The 26,920-nt window shown below is 39.0% G+C and overlaps 2 protein-coding genes across 3 annotated transcripts in view; one reads left to right on the forward strand and one right to left on the reverse strand.

Moving 5' to 3' along the window:
- LOC133837696 (synapsin-like) overlaps positions 1 to 26,920 on the reverse strand; it is a 39,864-nt gene that overhangs the window by 9,952 nt on the left and 2,992 nt on the right. The window contains 6 exon segments of the mRNA XM_062268545.1: positions 4,645 to 5,891; positions 5,965 to 6,132; positions 8,024 to 8,120; positions 8,482 to 8,699; positions 26,504 to 26,608; positions 26,682 to 26,825. Of these exon segments, the coding sequence (XP_062124529.1) occupies positions 4,645 to 5,891; positions 5,965 to 6,132; positions 8,024 to 8,120; positions 8,482 to 8,699; positions 26,504 to 26,608; positions 26,682 to 26,825 (1,979 nt within the window).
- LOC133837690 (tissue inhibitor of metalloproteinase) lies at positions 15,972 to 26,839 on the forward strand. 2 transcript variants are annotated; one of them, XM_062268539.1, is made up of 5 exons: positions 15,972 to 16,243; positions 25,331 to 25,596; positions 25,651 to 25,736; positions 25,803 to 26,021; positions 26,096 to 26,839. In XM_062268539.1, exons 2-5 carry the CDS (start codon positions 25,464 to 25,466, stop codon positions 26,288 to 26,290), a joined length of 633 nt encoding a protein of 210 aa, XP_062124523.1. In that variant the 5' UTR covers positions 15,972 to 16,243; positions 25,331 to 25,463; the 3' UTR covers positions 26,291 to 26,839. The 2 variants fall into 2 exon arrangements, with proteins under 2 accessions (XP_062124523.1, XP_062124524.1); XM_062268540.1 differs by having other exon boundaries at positions 15,972 to 16,230.

Here is a 26,920-nt window from a genome sequence, read left to right on the forward strand (position 1 = left end):
TCACTACCCTTAAATTGGCGGACATTTTTCCACACCGGAGATTTGCCTACCTGGCTCTCGTCCCCCTCTCTATCTCTCTCCTTTCGCTTTCTGCAAAAATAACTCAGGTAGACGCACGCGAAATTGTGCATGGAGAATAGGCTATGATTAAGTAAAAGTACTGTGGCTTTTGTATCAATCATCAACGCATTTATTGTTACTTGTATTTTAGTTTTTGGTTTACAGTATCCGTTGGAATAGTTGAAAGTACATATTTTATTAGTTTATTATGTGTATATAACATATGTATATTTTGTCAATAAATGGTTATAATACAAATACAAATGTTTTATGTATCCGTCATTTCAATAAATGTTCAGAAATTTTGCAATTACAAACAACATACAAGTACATATTCCATAAGTACGTGTGGTATTAAGGTGTATATGTATATACGATTAGAAATATTTATCCTTTTTGTTTTTGTTTTTGCTTCGCCTTTCACATTAATACGAGTATTGGTTTGGTTAATTTTTGTTTGATATTGCATTGATGTTGTTTTGTTTTGTAATGTATCTTATGCTTGTTTTTGTTTAGAGTATTTTTTGTTGGTTTTCTGTTTCAGCATTGTGTACTTCATTATTCAGAACGGTTAAATTCCGAAGATGGGCAAGATACGTAATGAGTATATGTGGATGTGTATGCTTGCTCGTCCATAAATTGTTATATATGGATGTGTACTATGTGTAACATATATATTCTTCTTTTCTTCTTCTTCGACGAACTTCAATATAAATTATTGTTTTCAAAACAGTTTCATATGTACGATTTAAATGATAATGTCTTGGGGTTACAATGAGTACATGTAGCCAAAGATGAGTATTCAAAAAGTGTATATGAGTAAGTAATATGTTTGATAGGTCTTTAGGTCTAGTTCATAACAATCTGAATAAATCATGTTTTTTGTAATATTTTTATGTTTATTCAATTAGTAGAAATTCCGAAAATTGATAGACAGATTAAAACACTACTAAAGTTGAAAGTATTAGAAAATATGAATAGAAAGTTATCGAGCATTGCATATGTATATTTGAAAACGCTTACAATTTATTGATTAAAATATCTCTATTGCACGAGTTGTATATTTTTAACTAAATAATATATATCTTTTAAAATACACTTTAAAAGTTGTTGTAGTACTTACAACCCAATCCAAAAGATGATTCAACTATATTCTCGACATGTAACAACAAAAATTGTCTACTTGTAAATATTTAACTATTGTTAAAAATAATGCTAAAACATGTGCGTGACAAAATAAATAACACATGTATTGCTAAAAATAATCATTTGTGTTAATACTTTAATAAGCTTCTCCAAAAACGAGTGTCTATAGTATCTTCGTTGTTGCTCTCAACATCCATGAGTGAGTACTTTACTTCAGCTGTATGCGTATATGCAATGTTGAAAATGTGCTTGGTTCCTAAACCCCCATATATTTGTAGTACATTATAATATATGAATGCACATAGTTGCACACAAAATGGAATCATTATAATTGTGATTTCTTTGTTCGCCTTCTGTTCATAAAACTTAATATAACATTGCTTCACTCGAAGTGGGGGTAATGTCTAGGTCGGTAGTAAGTAGTCTCTCTGTATTGACATTTTCCATATACACCTACATATATGTATGTAAGTTTATGTGTAGGTCTGTGGGTTTAAGCATTAACTACTAATACGTACCTAAATACAATAATAATAATATTTGTGGGCGTATAATAAACATTAAACTTGTGTAATTAGCTTCTGCTTTGACTTTATGCCTTTGCATGTAACATTTGCTGATAGTTAACATATATGAATTTCAATAACCATTATTTGCTTTATAAACATTGAGTGTATTTGCATTGTTATCCCATCTATATTTTTATACTTCACACATATTGTCTTTTATTAAAGCACACGAATTTCACGAAATTCATATGTGCCCTTTAGTAGTTTTATAAGTATTTAAGATTCATATCTCGTATTTTTGCCAATTCATTTGCAACAAGTTAATCCGTAAATGTTATTCGAAATAGGTTTTTAATAGCAAGTTAACATATAATATACGCTTGGGAATATGTGTTCTTATTTAGCAACATTTAAATTACCATTAAGGTTTTTAATTATTAAATATTTCTTTCGTTCATTTGCCTGAACGATATTTGCCTCAATAATATATATGTAAGGTATTGTTCGCTTCAAATAGAAAAGGTTTGAAAACGTTTTCAAGTATCTCTAATATCCTCTCATTATCGTGCTGCAAAACCAGTCAAATCATCATCGAAGTCCCGCATTCTTGAGGGATTCATATATGTTTTCGTCATTATTATCATTGTTATTGTTTTTGCTTTGGTGGTTATACTTATACATCATTTATGTAGTGTAGAGTTTTCATTTCAATATATTTTTAGTATGTTGTAAGTTTTTCTTGTATTCATTGTATAGCAAATGATAAGTAACTGCATATTCATACTTATATGTAATATTGATTAATAACAAGAAATATTGTATATCAGCATTGAAAGTGAAAATAATAGTAACTCAATGAAGAACTTGATACAGATGCGGTGAAGTTCGAATGCATGTGTATGTATGTGTGCATACTTTCCTGTGTATGCGTTTTGGTGCATGTGAGTGTATGGTATGATTTGGATTCTTATGAAACCAGGAAACTTCGGAGGCAGAAACAAGACAGATTTTCCATAGTTCGAGTGTAGAATGATTATTTCTATGAGTGTGTGTGTGTGTGTGTGTGTGGGTGTCAAATTGAACTTATTTCAAATCCAATTCATCATCATCGTCGGGCTTGCTGTTCCATCGTTTGCTGCCGGAGTTGGTGCTCGCAATGCTACCCGAGTCGCTGTAGTCGCTAAATGCTGCATTCTGTATGCCCTCGTATATCTTATAGGAGTTGGATGAGGCACCAACGCCGCTTGAGCTCATGCTCATGCTCTTGGCAGCCCCAAAGCGATCGCTCTTGTAATTCGAGGGTGGACCCCCAAAGATCATGTCCGCATCGGAGATTGAGCCACCGGCTCGGGTATATTTTCCGTTGCCTGAGGACGAGGCCGTTATCGAAGACGATGACTTATTTTCACCGAATATGATGTCCAAGTCGGACTGCTTGGAAGCTATAAATACAATTAGAAATAATTAGAAACACATTTGAACGTGAACAATCTCCAAACTCCAGATGCACATCTATTTTGCTCGGGTGCAGTTGAGAGCCAATTTCAGCGCGTTTCTATTTAGCACTACTCGGACCAATTGGTTACATAGTACACAGTGATATTAGATGATAGTTATTGCGAGAAATGAGCGTTATCAAAAATATGCGACAATCGGTAGTTATGAGCTATGAATCTCCAATCATGAGAGCGAGTGAATAATGTGAATGACAATAGTATGGATGGGCATGCAAAACTCAAAATTGAAACACATGAATTAATAAATGAATTGAAAAAAGACACACGATTTTCTTAAGTTTGATTATTTTCTGCATTGGGCCTGTCTACTTTGAATTGTGTAAACTTTTTGATAACTCTGCATTTAGATTCTTGCACTTTATTTCACAGGGCCACACACCACTCATGATAAAATGATAAAAAGAAAGTTGCAAAAAACATATATCGAATTTTGAACTACGTAAGCTTCTGAGATAATATATATTTGTAGATACGAGTTACGAGTTGTTTTGTGTCTATTGTAGACGTGCGTGCCAAGAAAGCCAAAAATGAACTGAGATTGCGGTGCGCTCTAGCGAGATTGTACTGTACGGTAGGTAGTTCCTGTTGTGTATCAATGTTGTATCGAGTTGGACGTGTGTGTGTTCGTGAGAGTTCGTGCGTGCAGGCAAGCGAATAGCAGCACTCGGGAGTGACGAACTTACAAATTGTTTTGCGGCGCACACGTTGTATACGTATTATTTGGCTTACACTTTGAGAGTTGGCTATCAAAGAAGAGAATCAATTGAACAAAACAATAGATGGCACCTAATTTACTTTGGCTATGCTTTGACACGCTGCTGCCTACTTGGCTAAGTTTAAGTTTGTTAGCTTCTTATCGATTTTCGAATTCGCTTCTTCTATGCATATGAAGTACTTTTCTTACTTGGTCGTTGCTAAACTTCTTTAGTTAATACGATCTACACGTCAATATTGTAGGATTATTTGAATAAATATAAGCGCGTCGATTATACTATGACATTATACGGGATTAGTTAAATATTGATTAGTTGCGTTTCGATATTAATGATACTGATGCTATAATGATATTGGTTGATATTTTTACTGATACTGATGCTGATGCTGATACTGATGCTGATGCTTATATGGAACTCAATGATTTGGAGATGAGAAGTTGATTATGTCTTGCGCAACGTTAAGCTAACTAGCAGCACGCCCACCGCCAAATAATTACCGTTGCTCTCGGGCGGGAGTAAGAGGGCCGGGTGTATGAGGGCAAATCACTGGGATTGTTGTAGCCGGCCTGAGATGCCAACGAATTCGAATCGTAGCCGGAGGTGTCGCCCGGCAGAGCAGCTGTGGTCACAGCAGCGGGCGCGCTATAAACGCTCGCCGATCTCATGCCAATCGCCGATCGCCAATCGTTAGTCGACGTTGAACTTGTAATGGCGGCGCCGCCAACGGCGTCGGTGGTGATCGCTGTAATGCCGCTGGCCTCCCCTGCTCCGGTGGCTGTTGCCGCTGTGTTTGTGGTATTGGTATCCATGCGTGTGATGGTCTCAATTGAGCTGCTGCTGTCGTAGTTGCCGTAACTGGTCTTGTCCTTGCTCAGCGAGCTACTAAAGCTGCCTCGATACGCTGTCGCACTTGCACTTGCACTTGCATTTGAGTTGTTTGTGTTTGGTTTTGTGGTGACATTGGCATTCGAGGGCGGCGGTGGTGGTGGTCCAGCCGGTGGTGGCGGTGATTTTACTGAGTTGTTGCCATTGCGATTGATGCGCGACGATATCGAAGACGATGACATCGACGACGACGACGACGATGCATTCGAAACAGCACCCATGCTAGTGGCACTGACCGACTTGTGGGGCTCCTTATCGAAGGGGTTGACACGCTCTTGGGGCTCAAAATTGGTCACCGGCTTGTAGACGCCAGTTGTTATATTATCCGTATTTGTGTTGGCGCTATCCAAAACGCTGGCGTTGGGCAAAGCGGCTGAGCTGGCCGCAGGCTCCTCCAAGGGTCGGCTTGGCTGTGAAGATATCACTTCCGTTGCCGCGCCATTGGATTTGCCGCCCGAGGCGAACGAGAATTGCTTGCCCAGAAATGAGCCGCTGAAGCCGCCACTGGCTCCGCTGCTGGTGCCACTGGCACCAGTGGCAGGTCCAGCACTACTGGGCACACTGCCTAAGCCGCTGCTGTTGCTCGTCTCGCTCGCCGTTCTGCCGCGTTTCTTATTAGCGATTTCCTACATGTCACCAAAGATCCCCGCAAATGTCTTCCTCAAGTTCTTCATGGTGTCCTCCGCATCTTCAACAACTGAGCTCTGAGATTGCGGAGGACGTTGTCCGGTCCTGGACACCGATGAGATGCTCGATGCCTGCGATGTTTGCGAGTCACGACGCACGCCTCCTCCCACAGTACTGGGCACTGACGAGGAAGGCTCCTCCGGTAGCTCTGAGATGCTGCTGCGGCTGCTCAGACGTCCGATTGAGCCAACCGCCGGCGAGGTTCGCTCCGGTATTGGCGGTGGTCCACCCATCGGCGCTGGCCTTGGTCCTGCAGGCAGCGGTGGTGTTGAGGCCAGATCATCAGTGGGACTCTCGGCACGAGAAGAAACCGAGGAACGTGATGGCAGCTTGCCGGGACCCGTCTGTGCCATATTTGGCCGACATACGTTCTGCACAATTCAGTAATGAAAGGGATAGTATAAGCGAAGGCAGTTTCGAAGATACGACGATGTCGTAGATTACCTGCATGCGTCCTGATACCAAGTCAGCTATTTGTCTACGATCGTCCTCCTGACTGTCTCCAATCAGAGCAAAGGTGCTGTCGCAAGCACTGATGATGTACTCGCGACCATCTTTGGCCACAACCACTGAAAGGCCGCACACCTCCATTCCTCCGAAGAGCTCGGATATCTGAGGATACAAATATACAATTCAATAATGCGTATAATTCAGTTTGTTAACAAACAAGAAGAAAAGTCACGAACAAGTATCTCACAGTACCCTACTTCGAAATGTTCAATGGTTGATCTTGTTTAATAATAGCCGCATTTGTCTGCAACAGCTACAGAGAAGAGTAGGAGGATGCAACTCAACTGAGTCATGGCATTTAAATCGAAATCGAAATATAAATCAAAATTGAATAATAATCTGTTTATGATTTGAGTCTCAGTTCACAGTTTAGGTTCTGTGTGGGCTGCTGTAGCTGTGTGCCTGTTGTTGTTATTGCTATTATCGCAAGCTCATGGCTTTAATTACAAACATACAAACAAACAGATGCCACCCACTTACAACCTTACAACTGAGCGGCAATTCTAAGTAGTTTATCTAATGTACAAACAAATAGTTGCAGTAATTGCAATTTACTTGTGCACATACGCGGAAATTCTGAGTCAACATTGTGCTCAACAATTTCAGATGTGAGTTCCATTCCATTTATGGCTAGTGATCAAATAGCACAGCTGATGGCATTCTCATGTTTCCCAGTGAAGCAAATACTCAAAGTACCGTTGTTGTCTCATTATATGATACTTGCAGTTCGATTTTTTACAACTGCCACTCAAGCCACTCTTCTCAAGCTTGAATTAGTCGAGCTTTTCTATGCATCTAATCTTTTTTAAAGATATATTCCTTCATTATCTATTATATGGAATAAATTTAGTTAATCTTAGTAAATATTGTTTTCTTTTGACGACTGAATTCCGAACTGCTGCTGTTGCTACTGGCCTACATCTGACGATTCATGATGCCGATAGCTTAGTGCCGACTTACTAATGCCAACCGATACCTAAGTGCTTATCGACTAGCCTCCACCTCGTTTACATACATTTATTTTAAGCTGCTTGCGGCTCAGTCGGCACAAATCAGCGCAGAGACTTGACTTCACAGCCTAAGGGTGTAACCCACCAAAGCAAATTATGGGCTCAAAATATGCTGAAAATAATTCAAGTGAACTCTTGATTGCTAACATTTGATAACTGTCTAACACTTAGCCACTTCAGTTCAAGCTCTTAGTATCAATATGCATTTCCACTTTTCCAATGAACGAGATAATATGTAACAAGTCAGAAAGCTACAGTCGAGTGTGCTTGACTGTGAGTTACCAGCTACCCATTTTGAATAATAGCAAAATTTGCGGTATTATTTTCAAAATATACCAAAAATACTAAAAATATACCAAATAGTATATTTGATATATCGATATAGTAGCACATTCAAAATATACCATAAATGGCACAATATTTCCAGATTGTCAGCCAAAGCAACTAAAAGCCCTAGTATGTAGGCGTATTTGCCCATACAAAAGTAACTTCCACAATCACAGTACTATTGTTATTATTGTATACACCAAAATTTAAAATTAAATTTTAAAGCTACGTTTGTTATTTGATTTTTGTTGATTTGCGGGGGCGGAAGTGGGCGTGGCAAAGATTTGAAACAAACTTGATCTGCGTGCAAACATAACAAATGCAGTCGAAAAAAAATTATAACTCTGTTTCATACGGACAGGCAGACAGACGGACATGGCTAGATCGTCTCGGCTATTGATGCTGATCAAGAATATATATACGTTATAGGGTCGGAGATGCCTCATTCTACCTAAAAGTTTGCAGTCCAGTGTGAACAACTGAGCTACCCGCTAATTACATTTATCTTAAAACGTAATTAATGAATTCATTTATTCATTAAATAATTTACCATCATAAGTTGCATTCTACCCTTAGATTCCCAGCCATTAGGGTAAATATTTATTTCATTTGCCTAACTGTTTCAAACACTTGTATTTTAAAGACAAACGACTTACCTCATCAACCCAGGTTTTGTACTTCTCGGTTAAAGTGATTTGCTCGAGCATGGCCGAGCCCTGATTGGTTTTCCAATTGCCAGTGATCGATTTGCGCCTAAGTAGAAAATAAATAAATGTAATACAAGTTAGGAACACATATAGAAATAATAATAAAGAGACGGATTCATTTATATCGTATATATTTTCGACCACAATGTCATATTTTTCCCAAAAAAGATTTCATCTTTTCAGTTAATTGTGGAAATCGACTGAACCAAAGTTGTAAAACATGAACTGCACTTTGAAGGATAATTGTCCATTGTATTGTCCATGGTCAATTCGAAGTAAGTGACACAGACCCTAGAGCTATAGATTAATGTACCCGACTGCTCTATTGATATCCATATCGATGCTTTCAGTTTGTTTTCAGTCACTTCTCTGCATCTTGCGCACTGTATGCAGCTGTGATCACTTACATAAATGCCTTGTAGTTGTTGCCAATCTTTTGAATGTGTACACTAAACTTGGCATCAATGTAGGGCTCAATGGTGCAATAACAATGCGAATCATTGCCAGCACCGCTAACAAGTCCAGCAGCATCTTGTAAAGCGCTCTGGCTCTCCAATCGGGCTGTGGCCACACCGCCATGGCAATGGCCAGCCTTCAGAACACTTGGAAACTTGGTAAATTGGAACTGTAATGATGAAATGAAACAATATATATAGTACGAGTGTATTCTGTAAGAAGTATATATGTATGTCCATATACATTATGAAATAAGAGCTACTCGGATCTTTTAAAATTTGAGTAAAAGCCAGTTTATCATAATATAACATATGTATATTTACATTGAAAATTGGAAATTTCGTCGGTCAAAATAAAAAATAAACTTGGCGTAATGATCACAGAAAGCCACAAATCATTTGGTTTGGGCAGTTATATTATATATCACTCTTTGAGAGCCTCACACTTTATCGGACTGACAGACAGATATACATATATATTATTGTAAATCACATATAACTTATCTAAAGATCATTAAAGTATCAATTTAAAGACAGTCTCTTTGCTGATTCTTACTTATTATTTATATGTAAGTATGTTTTGATGTAGGTGGGTAGAAATAAATTGAAGGTCTGGCAAACTATTAATTGCAATTGCAACCTACCTTAAATTTGTGTAACTTTAGGGGAAAAATATAAGTATTTATATCACTTAAAAAATAAACATAAAAGCGACGTCATTTCCTACTAAAAATTTGATAATTAGCAATTCGAAAACATGAAAACAGTCTAAAAATAACATTCTGGGAAAATGTTCGTGAACAATATTCATGTCTACAACTATATTGATGTATGTATGTTAATATATTATTTATAAATGAAAACTAATAATTTCATATATGTATATCTTAAGTATAGCCTTATATATGCGGATAAATAATCTACATGAAAATTAAATAAGGTCTAATAAGGTTTTTCGATTTCTCCAAATAAGTGTTCGGAGTAAATAACCTTTGAGAAGATTTCGTAATTATTTTGTATATTAACTTGGCGGAATCTGTTACAAACTGCTTCGTTAATCATTTCCAAACACGAGTATGTGAGTCTGTTGATCTGTTTACTAAAGATCAACAAGCCGCCACAAATGATGACGCAGTCCGTAAAATTGTCACAATTGGCGCGAGGCGCAAAAAAAAAAAACGCTCATTGAATTTCAATAGCAATGACGTCTTTGAGGAAACAGAGTGGTGAAAGGGGAGGACTATGGCGGGCAATTCGTCAGATGCAACGGGTGATATTGTGTGTGGCGTTGAAATCATGGTCACACCCCCGCATAGCAAGCATTCCTGGAAGCTGCTATGAAGAATTCGCAGTGTTACTCGAGTGGTTGTCTGGTTGGCTGCCTGTCTGGAGGTCTTCTGGTTATATCAGCGCACTTAAAATATTCACAGTGACGCATCCGTTGAGCGATATATCGCATGCATGTGTGTTCATGCAAGTACATTTAGGTAAGTCTGGTCTCTACCTAGCAGTGTCTACATATTATCGCATTCGAATATGCAGATTACTCTCGGTCGGCAGATCGGCGCTTTGTGTAGTTGTTGTAGGCGTAGCATGAAGCATATCCGACCATGCCTTGCACGTGTGCGCACCACATGGCCAGTCACTTGGACTAGCCGCGGTCATGGAAGTGGATATCGATATGGATGCGAATGTGAATGTTGACATGCAACTCGAAGCCACTCGAGTGTCCGGTCAATAGCATGTACATACATACATACAACTAAATTATAGCTTGATTTGTGGCCCAACAGATGCGCCGTTTGTTACTCATTCAAAAATTGTTGCATCTGCCGCCGGCGCTGCCACAACTGGCGCTGCTGTGGCGCCAAACACTCATATGTTTGTTGCACGAAAAGCATAAACTGTTGAATCGCACTCGCAATTAATAAAGCTGCCAAGGTAAAATAATGCGCTTACAATTGAGCGAGCCTTTTACTGTTCTCTCCTTGCCCCCTCCTGCTCACAAATTAGCCATAAATTTATTACGCTTTTCATCGCCCGGCGCAATGACAACAAAAGCTCTGAGAGCCAGGCAAACATCAGCATCGGCAACAAGAGCATCAGGAGTGAATGCTGCCAACTGAGTCTTATTGGGTGAATGAAGCCACTCGAAACGACTCAACTCAGTAGCAGCAGTAAATAAAAAAGCTCAATCGTGGAGAGCAATTGGTCTCTCAGTGTTACCCCAACGCAGTGGTGCCAACTTTTGACCAGCAAAAAAAGCTGTTTTTGACGGAATGAATGGAGAAAAAAGCTCAAAAAAATTATTAAAAAATCCCAAAAAAAAGCTAAAAACAAATGTATCAAAAAAAGAGAAAAAAGTCTTCAAAAATAACAATTTATTAAGTTCATTTTTGTTTAAAAGATAAAGATTTGCATTATTTTATCGTTATCTCCTTAGTCTGTCTCATTTGCATATGTCATATTAGTGCCTATCATCTGCAGATATTTTATAGGCACTTCATAGTCGACGCAGCATTTTCCCATCCGTCACAATCCGATTCTCTTTATTACAATAAAAATGAATAGAGTATATCTTTTGCTTGAAATTAATACTTTAACTTATGCTTAAAATGCATTCCTTAATTTGGACTTAATTAGGTTAACCTGGCAAATAGCCAGAAATCGCGTATGACCAGGGCAAACACAATATCTGGATGGCCACAGTTGCCAACTCAAAAAATCTCCGGTTTTCACCAGAATCTTTAAAGACCAAAATTTGTTTGTGTTGCTGATGTTGGCCCACATAATCAAATTAAAATGGAAACACTAAGCGAGTGATGAAATTAGCGTATTTCGAGAAAACAATCGATACGCCAACACATTTTCTGGATTGTTTATAAGTGTTGATGCCAGATGATGGCAGGAGTGACCACTCAAAACAGCTGACAGTGTGGTCGCGATCGATTGATATCGATAGCGACAAAGTTAGTATACTGTGCGTGTGACCTTGTCACACGCGCAGTCACACTGATCTAGTTTATCCTCATGTTGGTCACCCTGCCCACTTTTAGTGCTTTTTCATATAACATATGTTCCTACTATTCGCTGACCTGCACAACAAGTGCATTTTTTTCCAAGTGCAATAAAAGACTTTGTAAAGGTTACAAATATACAGTAATTCCAAAGTGATTGTGTCATTATTTATCTGAAGACGCCCCCCTACACATTTTGGTCCTTCGAGCCGGATATATGATTGGATTCGCTCGACCCCAGCAATAGCATTGGTTTTTTCGAGATAAGTAACACACTTTCATACATTCTCCATACATTTTGTGCTAGTGTCGTGTTCGCGCCATATTCTTTTTCCTTGTAAATTATATATATGTGACACAGCATATATATAAGTACATAAGCGTTCTACCGGCTTTCTTTCCGCTATCTTTTCTACTTTGTGTATACTTTGCGCAGTATATATATATATATATCCTTATATGTATATGTATGTGTAAGTATCTATACAGTTTAAAAGAGTTCGCTTATATTTTACGATTTGGCCGCTGTTGTATGTACTTTGTTACATTTCTGTCGTTTCGCGTTTGTCTGCTTTTTTGACACACTCCAGTGTATGCGACCTCTTCGTGTTATTTTACTCTAAATAACAAGGAAGTTGCACTCTATTAAAAACAAACGCGCGTAGATCCACTACACTCCATATATATATATATATATACATATACATACGACACATATACATCCACATACGACACACATACATACACGAACATTTCCATACACGACACTTAAGCACATATACACTCCGTATATATTTCATATACACTCCGTATATATTCCATATACACTCCGTATATATTCCATATACACTCCGTATATATTCAATATACACTCCGTATATATTCAATATACACTCCGTATATATTCCATATACACTCCGTATATATTCAATATACACTCCGTATATATTCAATATACACTCCGTATATAGTTGTGTCGGCTTTGTTCACTATCCTGTGATAGCCGAAGTTTCTTTCCATTTTTTGTGCTTGCTCTCGGCTGCCGAAGCGTAGTATGTCCAAAAGCCAAAAGAGTGAAAAGGACTCTAAACTTTCTTTAAAGCTTCCGACCACAGCTCGTCGACTGTCGTCCGCTTCGCCCACTCCTTCGGGATCCAAATCCGCCACTCCTGCCGCTCAACTCCGAGTCAAAGTTGATCGTCCGTCGCCGTCTGCTTCTTCTGCAACTACACGATCCGTCCAGGCTAAACTTAGCAACACCCGTGCGATGGCTCTCAGCAACTTCGTCGCCGTCTCTGACAGACTGGTGCACTTTGAGAGTCGGGTCAGAGGGCCTGCAGCCGAAGACGACAATGTACACACGTACGAGATCCGTCGTGACCGCCTGCAAGCCCTCTGGGACAGTGTAGAGACCGCTTATGCCAAGTGCGCTGATGCACTGCATCGAGACGGCGACAACGAAGGCATACAGGCCATGGAGGCCAAATATGACCACTGCTATGCAGTGTATGAGCGGTGTCTCGCCCATGTAAAGGGGCAAATTACACAAGTTTCCGAATCAACCAGGGTGAAGCATCCGCTCCTCCTGTGTACTCCAGTGGCTGCCGGCTCCCTCCAGTCGACATCGAAGTATTCCGTGGGGATTACTTGCGGTGGCCGACCTTCCGTGATCTTTTCACGGCCATCTACGTCAACAATCCGAGGTTGACTCCGGTTGAGAAACTATTCCATCTCAATTCAAAAACCGCAGATGAGGCCAATGAGATCGTAGCCAAATTTCCGCTGACGAACGATGGTTTCGCGTTGGCTTGGAGTGCTCTCTGCGAGCGATTCGAAAATAAGCGCTTGTTAATAACGAGCCAGTTAAAAATTCTCTTCAACCTGTCCACGGTTTCGCAAGAGTCTGGAGCAGCGATTAAGGAGCTGCATGGCACAATTCAGCGGTGCTTGACCGCTCTTGACCACTCAGACATTTCAGTCTCTAGTCCTTTCGCCGACTGCATCCTGGTCTTTCTTTGCTCATCCAAGCTCCCCAAACTTACACTCTCACTATGGGAGCAATCATTGGTGGACAAGACCAAGATTCCCGCATGGCATGACATGAGCACATTCCTCAACGAGCGTTATCGTACGCTCGAGGCTGTTGAGGACGTGACGCAAAAAACCTCGCAGAACTCTACCGCTGGACCATCCCGTCCACAGCAAAGTTCAAAGCGAATTAACTCTTTCAAGGCCCGAGTCACTCAGAGAGGCAAATCGTGTGACTTGTGCTCAAAAGAGAATCACCCTGTCCGGGTTTGTCCAAGCTTCCTTGAAATGTCGGTCAATGATCGGATGAGCTACATCAAACAGAAAAGTCTCTGTTTAAACTGCTTCGCAAGAGGTCACCAACTCCGAGGTGTATGAGTGCGCACAATTGCTTGACATGCAAGAGGCGGCACCACACTCTTCTCCATCGGGGCGACAGTGCCCACAATGGTGCCTCTTCCACTCCATCCACACTTCCCAACATACAGTCCACTCCGAATCAATCGGCAACAAATGTACAAAATTACTTTGCCATTAACGCTCAGAACATCCTTCTCGGCACGGCGGTTGTCAATGTATGCCATCTAGGTACTACATACACCGCACGAGCACTAATCGACTCAGGGTCCGAAGCGACTTTCATTTCTGAGCGTTTATTCCAGCGCATAAAGTTGCCATTCCAATCCGTGCAAGCCCAAGTATCCGGGCTGAATCATGCAATTGCGGCCCAACCGCAGAAGTTATGCAACTTCAGCATTGGTTGTCCAACGAAGCCGAGGCTCCACATCGAGACCTCAGCGTTCGTTATTCCACAACTGGCAGACAAGCAGCCATCATTCCGAGTGCCGAAAGGGTTCCTAAAGGATCTACCAGCGATTGAACTGGCAGATCAAACTTCTACAAAGGTGCTCAGATTGACATCTTAATTGGCGCGGATATCCTTCCGTCTGTCATCCTGAGCGGTACCCGGCCAAACATTTGTGGCTCACTCCTTGGCCAACAAACCGTGTTTGGTTGGATTCTCACCGGCCCCGTCTCCCAGAATGTGTCGAAAACTGTCTCTGCGTTTTCGACAAGAGTCGCTATCCAAGCAGACGATCAACTCGACAGACTAAGCTCTAAAGTTTGGGAGGCGGAGGATATTCCGTCGAAGCTGGTTAGCTGCGAAAACACAACTTCACGCAGCAGATGTGGCAGATCTCGGGTGACTCTTCCATTCCGGAAGCCCGTCACCACTCCTAATTTGTATCTGCCTCATCATTCATCCAAACCAGATAGGCATCGACACAAAGACGAATAACCTCCTACTTCGTTTCTCTATTCGTCGTCCTGTGCTGTCCTATACTGTAAAGAAGCTACTGTAATAATCATTTGTTCTTGTTTCATTCCATGTTGTATGCCCTTCTCCGTGTGGATGGGCCTCAACTCTATTACATGATTGCTGCCATGGGACCCAAGTACCAGAAATTTATTTGGTGGAACCAGCCAAATAAGTGAATGCCAAGTCGTCAGTGACGACGCGACGACCAGCCGGAAACGACTCGATCTTGAATTCCAGCACGGCCCACGAGCATGCCTCACCTCTGGGGAGTTTCCAACTTCGCTCACATCCTTGCCCCCTCCGTCCCTGGTGCTCGGCACTGATGTGTATCCTCACATCATTCAACATGGCATCCTGCCGAGCACCAACGATTTGCCAATGGCCCAGAATTGGATTCTGTCCGGTCCATGTGCACAATAAATCCGTTTGCAACTCATTGCAAGGGGGGGGGGAGGATGTTGATGCCAGATGATGGCAGGAGTGACCACTCAAAACAGCTGACAGTGTGGTCGCGATCGATTGATATCGATAGCGACAAAGTTAGTATACTGTGCGTGTGACCTTGTCACACGCGCAGTCACACTGATCTAGTTTATCCTCATGTTGGTCACCCTGCCCACTTTTAGTGCTTTTTCATATAACATATGTTCCTACTATTCGCTGACCTGCACAACAAGTGCATTTTTTTCCAAGTGCAATAAAAGACTTTGTAAAGGTTACAAATATACAGTAATTCCAAAGTGATTGTGTCATTATTTATCTGAAGACGCCCCCCTACACAATAAGTGACTATCGTAAAGCTGCCACTTTTCCATATTTTGTACTTTTTGTACTTTTGTGTTAACAACACAAAAAAAGTTGGAAAAAGCCAACAGAATTTCTAAAAAAGCTAGAATTCCCGCTTTTTTTTAGCCTTCAAAAAAAGCCAGATTTGACGGGAAAAAATCCAAATTGGCAGCACTGCCCCAACGATCGCAAATTTTACTCGGCGCGCTCTCTCTCTCTCGCTTTCTCTCTCTCTCGAAGCAAAGTGAGTGGTTGGAAACGCTATGAAACACTTGAAACGGTTGAGCTTACGATTCAGTGCAGAATTGAAGGCGCATCGAAGTAGAACGCACGGAAAGACTCACGACGGCATCGGGGTATCGTCACATCGAGAGATCGACGTCGGCATTGTGAAAATTATTGTGTGAAAAATTATTAAATGGAAATGTAACGAGAAGTGTCAGTAAACAAATTAGGTTGATGAGCTATCACTCAAAGTGCTACGGCAAATCCAAAAACAAATAAATATATAAAGAATAGTGAGCACAGTGCAGTCTGCTGATAACTCAGGTATTTTACTCAGGTAATTTACTTTTCAATGGTACAATTGAAATTGGGGAATTATTTAATATTTCAAATATGCAACGCGTGCTTAACGTAGAGCTTGGATTACGGTTTGAAATGTGCGCAGCTGTGAAAACTGTGGCACAAATCGCTGTTGCTACTGCTGCAGACACAGTTGCAGCATCGTTGACACAGCGACACAGTTTTCCACGATACTACACGACACGCACTGCACCGCATACGCACACGCACACACACACACACACACACACATGTCAGCATAGCCGGGCGGGCACGAGCACGAGCTCACACATGTATAGCTGCATTTTTCTATTTATTTGTGCTCGAACATTTTTGCGTTTATTTTTATATTTAATTTGTTTTTATTTCATTCTTTCCCTCCTTTTTCGCCTCGCGTTCGCTTTATGCCTTTCGATTTCTCCTCGTATATATTTTCCAGATTTTAACTTGTGCTAATAGATTTTAATGTCGCCAATTTGTAAACAAACGGCAGTCATAAACAATCCTCTTTGATTGTGCAATCCTACAACAAATATTCCATAAATAAAATGTAAATAAATGTAAAACTATTTATGAGAAATACATATGTAGTGTTCGAGCGTTAAAAATGTCAAGGGAAACTTCTGAGTTTGGCGGCTTTACGTAAATTACGCATACGTCATGCAAAATCGGCCCGTTTCGTTTTGACATTGAGCACTTAACGAAAAATAGGATCCATAAAATGTTTAGATTTTTGAAATTTAGTTTTGCAGATTCATAATTTGTAAATGGTAATGAAACATTCATCAGTTTTTTTGCTCGATTTACTCGCGGTTATTTCGACAATATATATGTACATATGTATACTAATTTCTGTCTTAGTCAGTTCCTTCATATTTCGCGTATTCTCTAGAGAATTTATTCTTGGAAATATATTTAAGAAACTGCTTGCTTTATATTCGCGCACATTATACCCTCAATATAAGTATTATACATACTCGTAGGTATATCTGGTGACTTATATTTACACTTTTCAGGCGCCATTGAATAAAAAGTGATCCTCATCAATGACGAACTCAACAGCCGTTTTGTTTTCTCTTTATATTATATATATTCAAAAAAATACGATAAATGGAATATTTCCGTCCATTGCAATCATTGAGCTTGCTTTTTCCACAAGTATTTCATATTTGTTGTTTTAGGTGATTTAAATTTTTTTAGTTTTTGCGTATGTTTTTATCAGAATCGACAGCTGAGAATCACGTGCGTCTGATCGTATAAGCATCTATATCTCGGACACTGTAAGAGATAGAGCTACAATAACTTTTTGACAAGACTTTTTGAGTGTCGCCCAGAGATTCATTTTATCTAAGATTTTCCGGCCCTGGAAATCGATAACAAATGTACAATTACATACAATAATAATGGATACAGTGGCGTGCAAGTGTGAGTACATGTTTGCAACTACTGACTTTGGGTTCGCATAAAAAAGTTATTAGTAAAGTAAATGAGTCCAAATTTTTTGTGTTTATTCTTTGAATATTTATCTTATACAAAATATACCAAAAAAATCGAATTGGTTTATTTACAAAATAAAAACCAAAAAAAACTCGCATGTACTCAGTTATGCTCATTTTGAACACTTTTCAACAAACTTTTTTTTTAATACTTGGTCCAAAGAATTTGTACGATATTTATTCATTTTGGTATATTTTCTACCAAATTTGGTATTATTTATTTTAGGATATATTTCGCTGCATCCATTGCAATTCGTAGATTCAATCGCTTTCATTTTTCGATCGGACAACTCTGTGCTGGCCATTTTAACATATTTGTTGTTTTAGGTGATTTAAATTTTTTAGTTTTTGGACGACTATAGTTTCTTATGAAACGAATCGATTCAGTCTGAGTAAACAATATTGTTGGAAGAAGCCTGATTAGTCGCTGCAGATAACGTACAAGGAACTGCGAAACACTGAGGTGGAAATGTCATGGCCTGGAGCTGTTCTATCTTAGACTAATTAAGAAAATAGATGATACTGTAAAAGGAGATTTCTAGAGCAAACCCATACAATAACATTTTGACAAAACACACGTCCAAAATCTTCAAAATATGGACTTTTAAGTTAAAGTGTCGCGAAAATTTTTGGTCGATAATGAAAAATCGATTGAGAATCAGTACCAGCAAGCTTTCCAGTATCTATTCTAAAATAAATAATACCAAATTTGATTTTAAATATCACAATTACAAATATCGATCTTTGGACCAAGTATTAAAAAAAAAAAGTTTGTTGAAAAGTGTTCAAAATGAGCATAACTGAGTACATGCGAGTTTTTTTTGTTTTTTATTTTGTAAATAAACCAATTCGATTTTTTTGGTATATTTTGTATAAGATTTTGTTAATAAATATTCGAATAAACAAAAAATGTACAATTACATAACAATAATAATGGATATATGGTTTTCTATTGTGTATTATGAAGGTAGCTTGTCGTTATGCCAAATGTAGCTTCTGGTACATTTCAGTATTTTGTTAATGTATTAATTTGTTATAATTTATTTTAACGATAATCTTCTCACTAGTTGGCTTTTATTAAAAATGGAATTCCTAATATTAACCGAATTTAGTGGAGTAGCAAGAATAATTTCTCAATGCTGATATATCGATATACTATTACATTAAAAATACACAATACAAACTGATACCAGACAGCAGCAGCTTTTTTTCCCATATAAAACGATTTCTTAAATAACTGTATCTGATCGCAAGTAAATTTTCAGGAATAATAAATACTGTAGTTCTCATTGTATCTACCAAAAATAGGTTCAAAACTTCGATTTTTATTTAATTTTTTAATTTGCGTGAGCGGAAGTGAGTGTGATAAAAATCTAAAAAAAAAATAGATCTTCGTGCAACTGCTGTCGAATTAAAGTGATAGCTCTATCTCTAATAGTCTCTGGGATTTAGAAGGTTCAAACGGTTTCGGCTATTGACGCCGATCAAGAATATATATACTTTATAGGGCCTGTTACATACATACAACCACAATTCGAAATCAATTTTCACAATGAATGTAAAGTTTTTTCACACTAAGAGAACGCTTTGGCACTTCATTCAGTGGCCTTTTTTGGGAATTACACTTAAGTTCCATATCCACTAAAGTGTTTAAACCGAGTCACCTTATACAGAACATGATTGTTAATAATTTTACACTTGTTCGGCTTTTGGTACATGACTCTGACGACGTCAACACACCCACTGTTGGATTTTTTGGTGGTATTGCTTTGTGGTATTGCTGTGGGTGTTGCGGTTGTCACGGACCACAATAAACAGACGGCCGCGAAAATGCATTAATAATTTTCTTATTCGGCATTGCAATTAAATATTATTGTACAATTAAAGATAAATGTAAAAGACAGCGATACAAAGACATCCTGGCCATTTATAAAATACGTTCGTTTAAATTTCACAGCCCGGCAGATTTATTGGCGATGATTTCTTTTTACGGCCTGCTGCTTGTGTGTTCCTTAGGAATGACACTGATGTAATGAATGGAGTTGGTGGCTAAGGAGGATGCCTCCATGCCTCCATGCTGTCAGTTTTCACTTCAATTGTTTAACTTTGTGTGTGGGCCAGAGTTGCGCAATTGGAAGCTGTCTGTGTTTGTCAATTCATTTGATTGACACTTTTTAAATTTATGAAACAAGATCTATCACAGTGCTTTTTCCGAATACTCATAAGAATAAGTATTTTTGTGATTAACATGATTTATCACATTAAAAGTTTATAACAATTAATAAATGAAATATGTTGATGGTTTAATATTATTTATGTACATGTATTATAGTTATTAATTAACTTGCATGGTATTAAACAAATTCATGTTTAGAGCAAAGTAATAGTAGCACAAAATATATTTATAGAAGCATCGCAAAATACCTACTTAACACATGATAATTCGTGGAGAACTCTGAAATTTCCAATCTTATCTATTTTACTTGCATCGATGGTTATTGAGTTCGGTTCATCTATTTTTTGGCTATTGTATTTTGGTGTTTGAGTAAATATACAACTTGGTATATATATTAAATAAAGTATAGCTTGACAAATATTAATAAAAACACATGTGAATACAAAAAAATTCATAGCATAGCATTCTTTGCGTTCATTCAAAATTTATATTTTCTGACCAGTAAATGCAATTTGAGCCAAAATGATATCTCAGAAAAATCATGTGCTCAAGTGTTTCTCTTTTAGCTGGTCAAGTTTTTATTGCTGTTGGCTCAAATTTGCATTCTTAATTGAATTCTTCGCATCGCATCCTGGAGCGTTGAATTGCGGGAGAGTTTTTGTTTGTTTTCCATAGGCCGTCGCCTTGAGTACATATAATTTGTGGCATAATCAACGACCGAAATTCATTTAATTATTTGGAACAACAAACTGCCGCGTCTGGGCGATCGTTGAAAAGTCAACTTTATACTTCGACTGTCGACCGTCGACATCGAACGTGACGAATTCCAAAATCTTAAAAACTGTGGCATTTTGCATTTTCGGTTTATTTACATACTCGTCCCAAAGCAGACGGACATTAAGTACTCAACCAAATATGAGGAATGCGTATGACTTATTTTATGGATAATTATGCCAGCCAGTTATTTAGTCGCAACAGTCTATAAGAAACAATAAGGAAAGTCGAGTATGCTCGACTGTAAGATACCCGTTACCCATAAGCCATGTTCTAAACATATACCAAATTGATATTCGACAAAAATACTAAAATATACCGAAGGATACAATTGGTATATCGATATACTATTACTATACAGTGAAAGAAATACCAGAAAGTCAAAGCAACGAAATTAATATATTTTTTTTATATAGCATTTAAATACAGTCTTAACAAACAGAACAAATTGTATGGAATCTCGATTGAGCTGCAAGTTAATTATCCGTAAAGCATAGCCACGAAATTCTTAAAAAAAATATTCATTGTAGACAGTACAAAAGGCCAAAACGAGACTCAGTTTGGGTAAACAAATAGAAAATCAGGGAGTGCTCTGTATTGGCGCCGCCTTGTCAAGATTGTGTCACGCAACAATGGAGCCGTCAAACGTTTCTGTTGCAATTACTGTTGCGGTGGCTGCTGTTGCACCAACGAACTGGGAATTCAATTAGCAATCATAGATTGACGTTAACATGTCTTATCAGTTGGGCACTGAACTACTAAACCACACTAAAGAAAAGCGAGAGGTATTAACCATTAGATGCATAAGTTTCACTGTTTGCGTGTCAAATGAATGCAATCGGGTAGAGTCAATCGCAAACTGAAAGCGTTTTCATATTTTGCAATCACACGATTCGTGGACACATTTGCAAGTCAAAGTTCAGCTAAAACTGCTTTGCTCTGAGCATTAATCGAAATATATTGTATGGCCATCCTTGGCCACAATTGTGGCCACAACTTCATTGATCATGCCGATTATGGCGTTATCGATCGTGACTCTGATATTTTCATATAATTTTCTCTTATTGTGCTCACCACAGCTAAAGCGCAATAGCCCCCACAGCCATAAAGGTCGACATTTGGTAAAGAAAGTTTTCAGTCGCTATGAAAATTTCCCAAGCAAAAACAATAAATAAAATGGGAAAGAAAGGCTTCCTTAGGCAATATGCATATAAATAAGTTTGCAGTCAGCACTCAGATTAGAGAATTATAAGAATAAATCCCTTGTACAATTTGCCAGTCAACTATGCAAAAGTTAAGTTAGTTAAGTTTGCTTATTGAGTCATTGCTTAGAGTATATTATAAATAATAGAACTTTTGTAAGATATACGTTAAGAATAACTGGAGTTTTTCAATACAAATTTCAATGGAAATGAGCTGCACTTGCCTTATCAGCTGCATGTATTTAATTAGTAGACGGAGAGTAAACAGTTCTGCCGACAATTCAAAATGAAATGAATTGCACTTGCTTAAAGTTGAAAGTGACGTGGCGAGCTGAATAAGACCACAGAAAAATGTTTTGAATCATAAGCAGGCAAATGCATTTTCTACTAGATACCATTTGTAATGGGAATGCGTAATATTATACAAATATTAAATAAAGCGAAAAATACATCACATTTTAAATGTTTTGGGATTGTCTTGTAAGCACTAAATTCTTTTGGTTTTGCTCTGGTTTTCATTCTTTAGTACTGTTCTCTGAGTAATAAATGTTCGCGATTTTATTTATTCGAAAAAGTTTGCGATCGATAGCAACAAATCGAATTGCTTAGAAAGTCAATAAGAAATAAATATAAGAATCGTCACAAAGCGTAAAAACAAAATGTAAATGACCGCCGAGCTAATTCGGTGAGCCTTCAAATAAAGCAATCAACAAAGCAAAAACCCAAAGAAAAGATGTTATTTAATTTTATTTTCAACAATTGCTGTTCGATTTGTTGTGCTCAATTGCAAAAGCGCGAAAGCTGAATCCGCATAAAGTGTTATACACTTGATTTGGATAATATGCAGACTTTAGCAGTATTTTATGACTCAATTAAGTGCTTATAAAACAATGCTCTTTTCTCTTCTCTTTATCTGCCCAAGCCTAGCTTAGATTTAACGCGACGCCACTGACGACAGGCGAAACATCCAACCAACAAACTAACCGAATAATCAACAACCCGTTAATTATGCGGCTTTTAGCTGTAAGAAACTTGATACAGCAAACCCAAACCCAAAAGCCCAAGCTGAGCGCTTGAAATCGGTTTGTGGCTTAGCCTTTCACCCGCCGCTGTCCTTTATCATTTCCCACCCCAAGAAAAACCGTCGGGGTTTTTAACATTTTAACATTGAGTTTTCGCATTGGGCATTCAGCCCTTTCAATTTCAATTTACCTTAAAACGCTCAGTTTGTGCAAGTGTTAATAATGCTTAAAGATATTTGCATAATTTATGTTTATAACACTTAATAGCACAATTTACTTTCATGCAAGAGAAGAAGGTAATGAAAAATTATTTGCTGAACCTATTTGAGAATAATATTGTATTTAAAGCAAAACTGGAAAGAAAGTACTCTTAAATAGATTTTATTTTAGGACCGATTAATGTTAAATAATTGCTGCAATCTCAGCCATGTATGGTGTATCTGCCTTTTGAAGTGTCTTATCTTAACTTATGACTGCCCCCGGTTATCTATATCTCCATGACCTCAATCTGCTGAGTAGATAAATGCAAGATTGAGAATCAGAACTGAGAATTGATTGTTGTTTTCTTGCTGCCGTAATTTGTGCATTGTTGGCATCATTAAACAGTCTGGGGGCAAAGTGGAAATCAATGCTAATTAAACTCGCCCCATTACTTGACACTTCACACATATCGAGTCATGGGCTTATATTTTATTACGAGTATTGTGTTTCGAAACTGCTTGTTGTCGTCCCGCATAGTGAAACGCCAATCCGAAAGTGTAGCCGAATGTACTGCCAAGTGTTCTAGTGTCAAATGTCAACTTCGTTCGTGATGACGAGACAACAACAAGTGTGGAATTTAGACGATGCTCAAAGTGACGTCAAAGCCAGAACAGTCCATAAGTGTGTTGGTCTATTGTTGTATGCGTATATGCCGTGTGCTATAATATATAACATTTAATTGACACATGTAAACTTGTCAACAAAACATCGCTGCCGCCGACAGCGATTGCCGTTCTCCACCTCCAACCCATTCTTTCTAGTGGCACTGCGGTTGACACACACGTACACGTACACGCACACACACACACACGTTGCCACCGCCTGCTGTTCGGTGCTGCCGCTTTTTGTTTGGGGGCCAACTTTAAATGTATGTATGGAGGCTTATTACCGATGCTGATTTGGATTTCGATGTTAATCATGTTGCCACCGCTGAGCCGAGTTGCCACGAGATCCGAATTTGCGACAAGTTCAAAAAGTTGTTCATGTTTCCTATTGGGTCTGATGTGTGTTAATATTTTTGAATTGTTTGTTGTCTTGTTTGTTAAACAAATCCACGTCATGGCTAAAGTCAAAGCGATAACAGCAGGGTGACAAAATGGATTAGGTCCTTCTACTCGACTACCATGAACTATTCCGTTAGCCCATTAGTGGAGGCGACTGCTTGTCTGGCTGCCACTTAATAAATAATTTGATGCATTATTCTGGCTTGCATTCAATCAATAAGGCAATCGAGTCCGCACTCTCGTCTCCCGGCATAACACAAGCGCCCCCCTCCGTTCCGACTCTCTTGTTTTCTAGTGGTTTTCCGCAAAATGCTTTTAATTCAATTTTATTTCAATTTAATTGCCACATTGCCGGGTTGTCGCAGCCGTAGCCTTAGCCGTAGTTGTTGCCGCTTGTCTTTGCTTTTGCCGTTGTCTTTGCCATTGCAAACTCGAATGTATGGATGCATGTTGTCTATATGGGCCTGCCTATCTCTGTCGATCAGTTCGACACGATGAACGGGGACCTGGGACTCGAATTTGGAATGGAAACGGGTATAAGAGTGCAACCGCCAGTGATTATTGTGCCCCGCTCTCGATATTATACAATATTTTTGCGTTTGCCGCATATATCAGCAGTTTTGTAATGGATTTCGACTTCTTCGTCTTAAGTTTTCTATGAATTTCCCATAAACAATGCTAAATGGAATAGCTGGCATGCATTTGACTGGCAATTGAACTACTTTCTGTATAGTTTCTCCAGCACGATTTATGTGTGCAGCTCATGTAGAGGCATCTAAATTGAATTCAATTCAATTGCAATGGCCAATAAAATATGTATGCATGTATGTGTGAAATTCACCAAATTAAGAAATTCCTATTCAGATTCGATTCTACTTCAACATATTGTAGAATATTGTGTGAATACGCGTTTAAATACAAAGGCCCTCGAAATTAAATGCAACAAAGCACTTTCCGCCAACACACAGCAGACTTGACAGTGCATTGATGAATTGATAATACGCTAATGGACAATGAGAATCTTATGACATAAATAGAGTAGTCTTAATAAATCGCTGGCTGACCTTCAGGCTCGGCTTTGCGTTATTGCGACTAGTAAATCATCATCATCATAATAGGATGCAATCACATTTACCTCACCTCATTTCAGAGCCACCGATAAGCGATACACACGATTTGTTATTGGTCTGAGGAGAAGGTATAAACACGACAGAAATTGGATTTAAACAGCTCCTCAGCTTACGTCTCACGGTTTACGGTTTACGGCTTACGGCTTCGGCGCCATGGAGTTCACAAGGCATTTTGGTTTATTGGCGCTTAGCATGTTGGCAATACTGGCACTTTATGGACGCACTGCGGATGCCTGTATGTGCATGCCTTCGCATCCACAGACGCATTACTGCTCCGCTGATTATGGTGAGTAGGAGGTATATACTTTGGAGAATTCAATTACTATCATTCGCTTGACAGTTGTGCAACTGAGAGTTCTCCGGAAATCAAATACTATCGAGCCGGGAAAAACCATCTACAAGGTGCACATAAAGCGCACCTATAAGGTAAGTAATCTCTGGTTCAGCTTGGTTGAATTGTGCATCTACATCCAATGTGTTCACTTCATTTAGGCAACTCCAGAGGCTCGCAGAATGCTTCGCGATGGCCGTTTATCAACACCTAATGATGACGCAATGTGCGGCATTCAGCTGGACACTGGAAAGGTTTACATAATCGCTGGTCGCATGCCACAACTAAATGTATGCGCCTACTACAAGGAATACACCAAGATGACAATCAGTGAACGTCACGGATTCAGTGGTGCTTATGGCTTAGCCTGCACTTGCAACGTACGTCTCATGCATGCTATCTTCGTTCCTCAACACAAGTGACAACTGACAATCGTATCTGCTCCATTCCACAGATCTCTACCTGCTTTGGACGCCAATGTCTGCGACACCGCGAGACCGCCGAAGGCTGCAAGTGGTCGCCTTTCGGGAAGTGCGAACGCGACTACTCTTCCTGCGTTCCCCACCATATTCACACCCGCAACGGAGATATTCAGCGATGCCGCTGGAGACGCACACAGCTCTATAAAAAGTGTCTGAGCTATCCGTAGATGAGTAAAGGGAATTGCCTAAGTACCGCTGGCTCTTCCAGCTTTTGTTATGCTACAGTTTTTATATTTATATTTTTATTTTTTGTGTAGAGCTTTAATTCGTACGTTATATTTAATGTGTTATTTATTAATGGATGGCTTTTAGTTATGGCAATGAATCAATGTAGCTACTTAATGTATTAGTGCTAAGTCCTTAATATTTAATACACTTACCAAATCACGTGGATTCGGAAAGAATGTTTGCTCAATCAACGGAAAGCCATCTCGGCCCAGACGCCGCTGCAGCTGCAGCAGATGCGAGAAGACCCATGGTTTATCCTAAATAAGAATGCATTGCACAATTTTACTATCCATTTGGCCCAGACAAGCTCAGGCATGAGCGCAAACTTACCTGAAACTGGTAAATAGAATGCAACGAATTGATGCTGGGTACTCCGCCATATTTAAGGCCCAGTATGGTCGATCGATAATCACTGGAACCGTCACGCGGCGGTTGCCGGATCAATACAAAGTCCGGTCGGAACGAACGGGCTACCTATTTTTTGGTGTGATATTCCAAAAATTATGTTAGAAACATAAATGTCATATTACGTACTTGTTGTCATTTTAGTTGACTCCTAACTAATTGCC

Source organism: Drosophila sulfurigaster, chromosome 2R (genome assembly GCF_023558435.1).
Source record: "Drosophila sulfurigaster albostrigata strain 15112-1811.04 chromosome 2R, ASM2355843v2, whole genome shotgun sequence".
In the NCBI taxonomy this organism is placed as follows: domain Eukaryota; kingdom Metazoa; phylum Arthropoda; class Insecta; order Diptera; family Drosophilidae; genus Drosophila; species Drosophila sulfurigaster.

Coding starts and splice junctions, on each gene's coding strand:
- LOC133837690 (XM_062268539.1), top strand. CDS start 25,464: ATGGAGTTCACAAGGCATTTTGGTTTATTGGCGCTTAGCATGTTGGCA. Junction 25,597..25,650: donor TTACTGCTCCGCTGATTATG/GTGAGTAGGAGG, acceptor TTCGCTTGACAG/TTGTGCAACTGAGAGTTCTC. Junction 26,022..26,095: donor GCTTAGCCTGCACTTGCAAC/GTACGTCTCATG, acceptor TCCATTCCACAG/ATCTCTACCTGCTTTGGACG.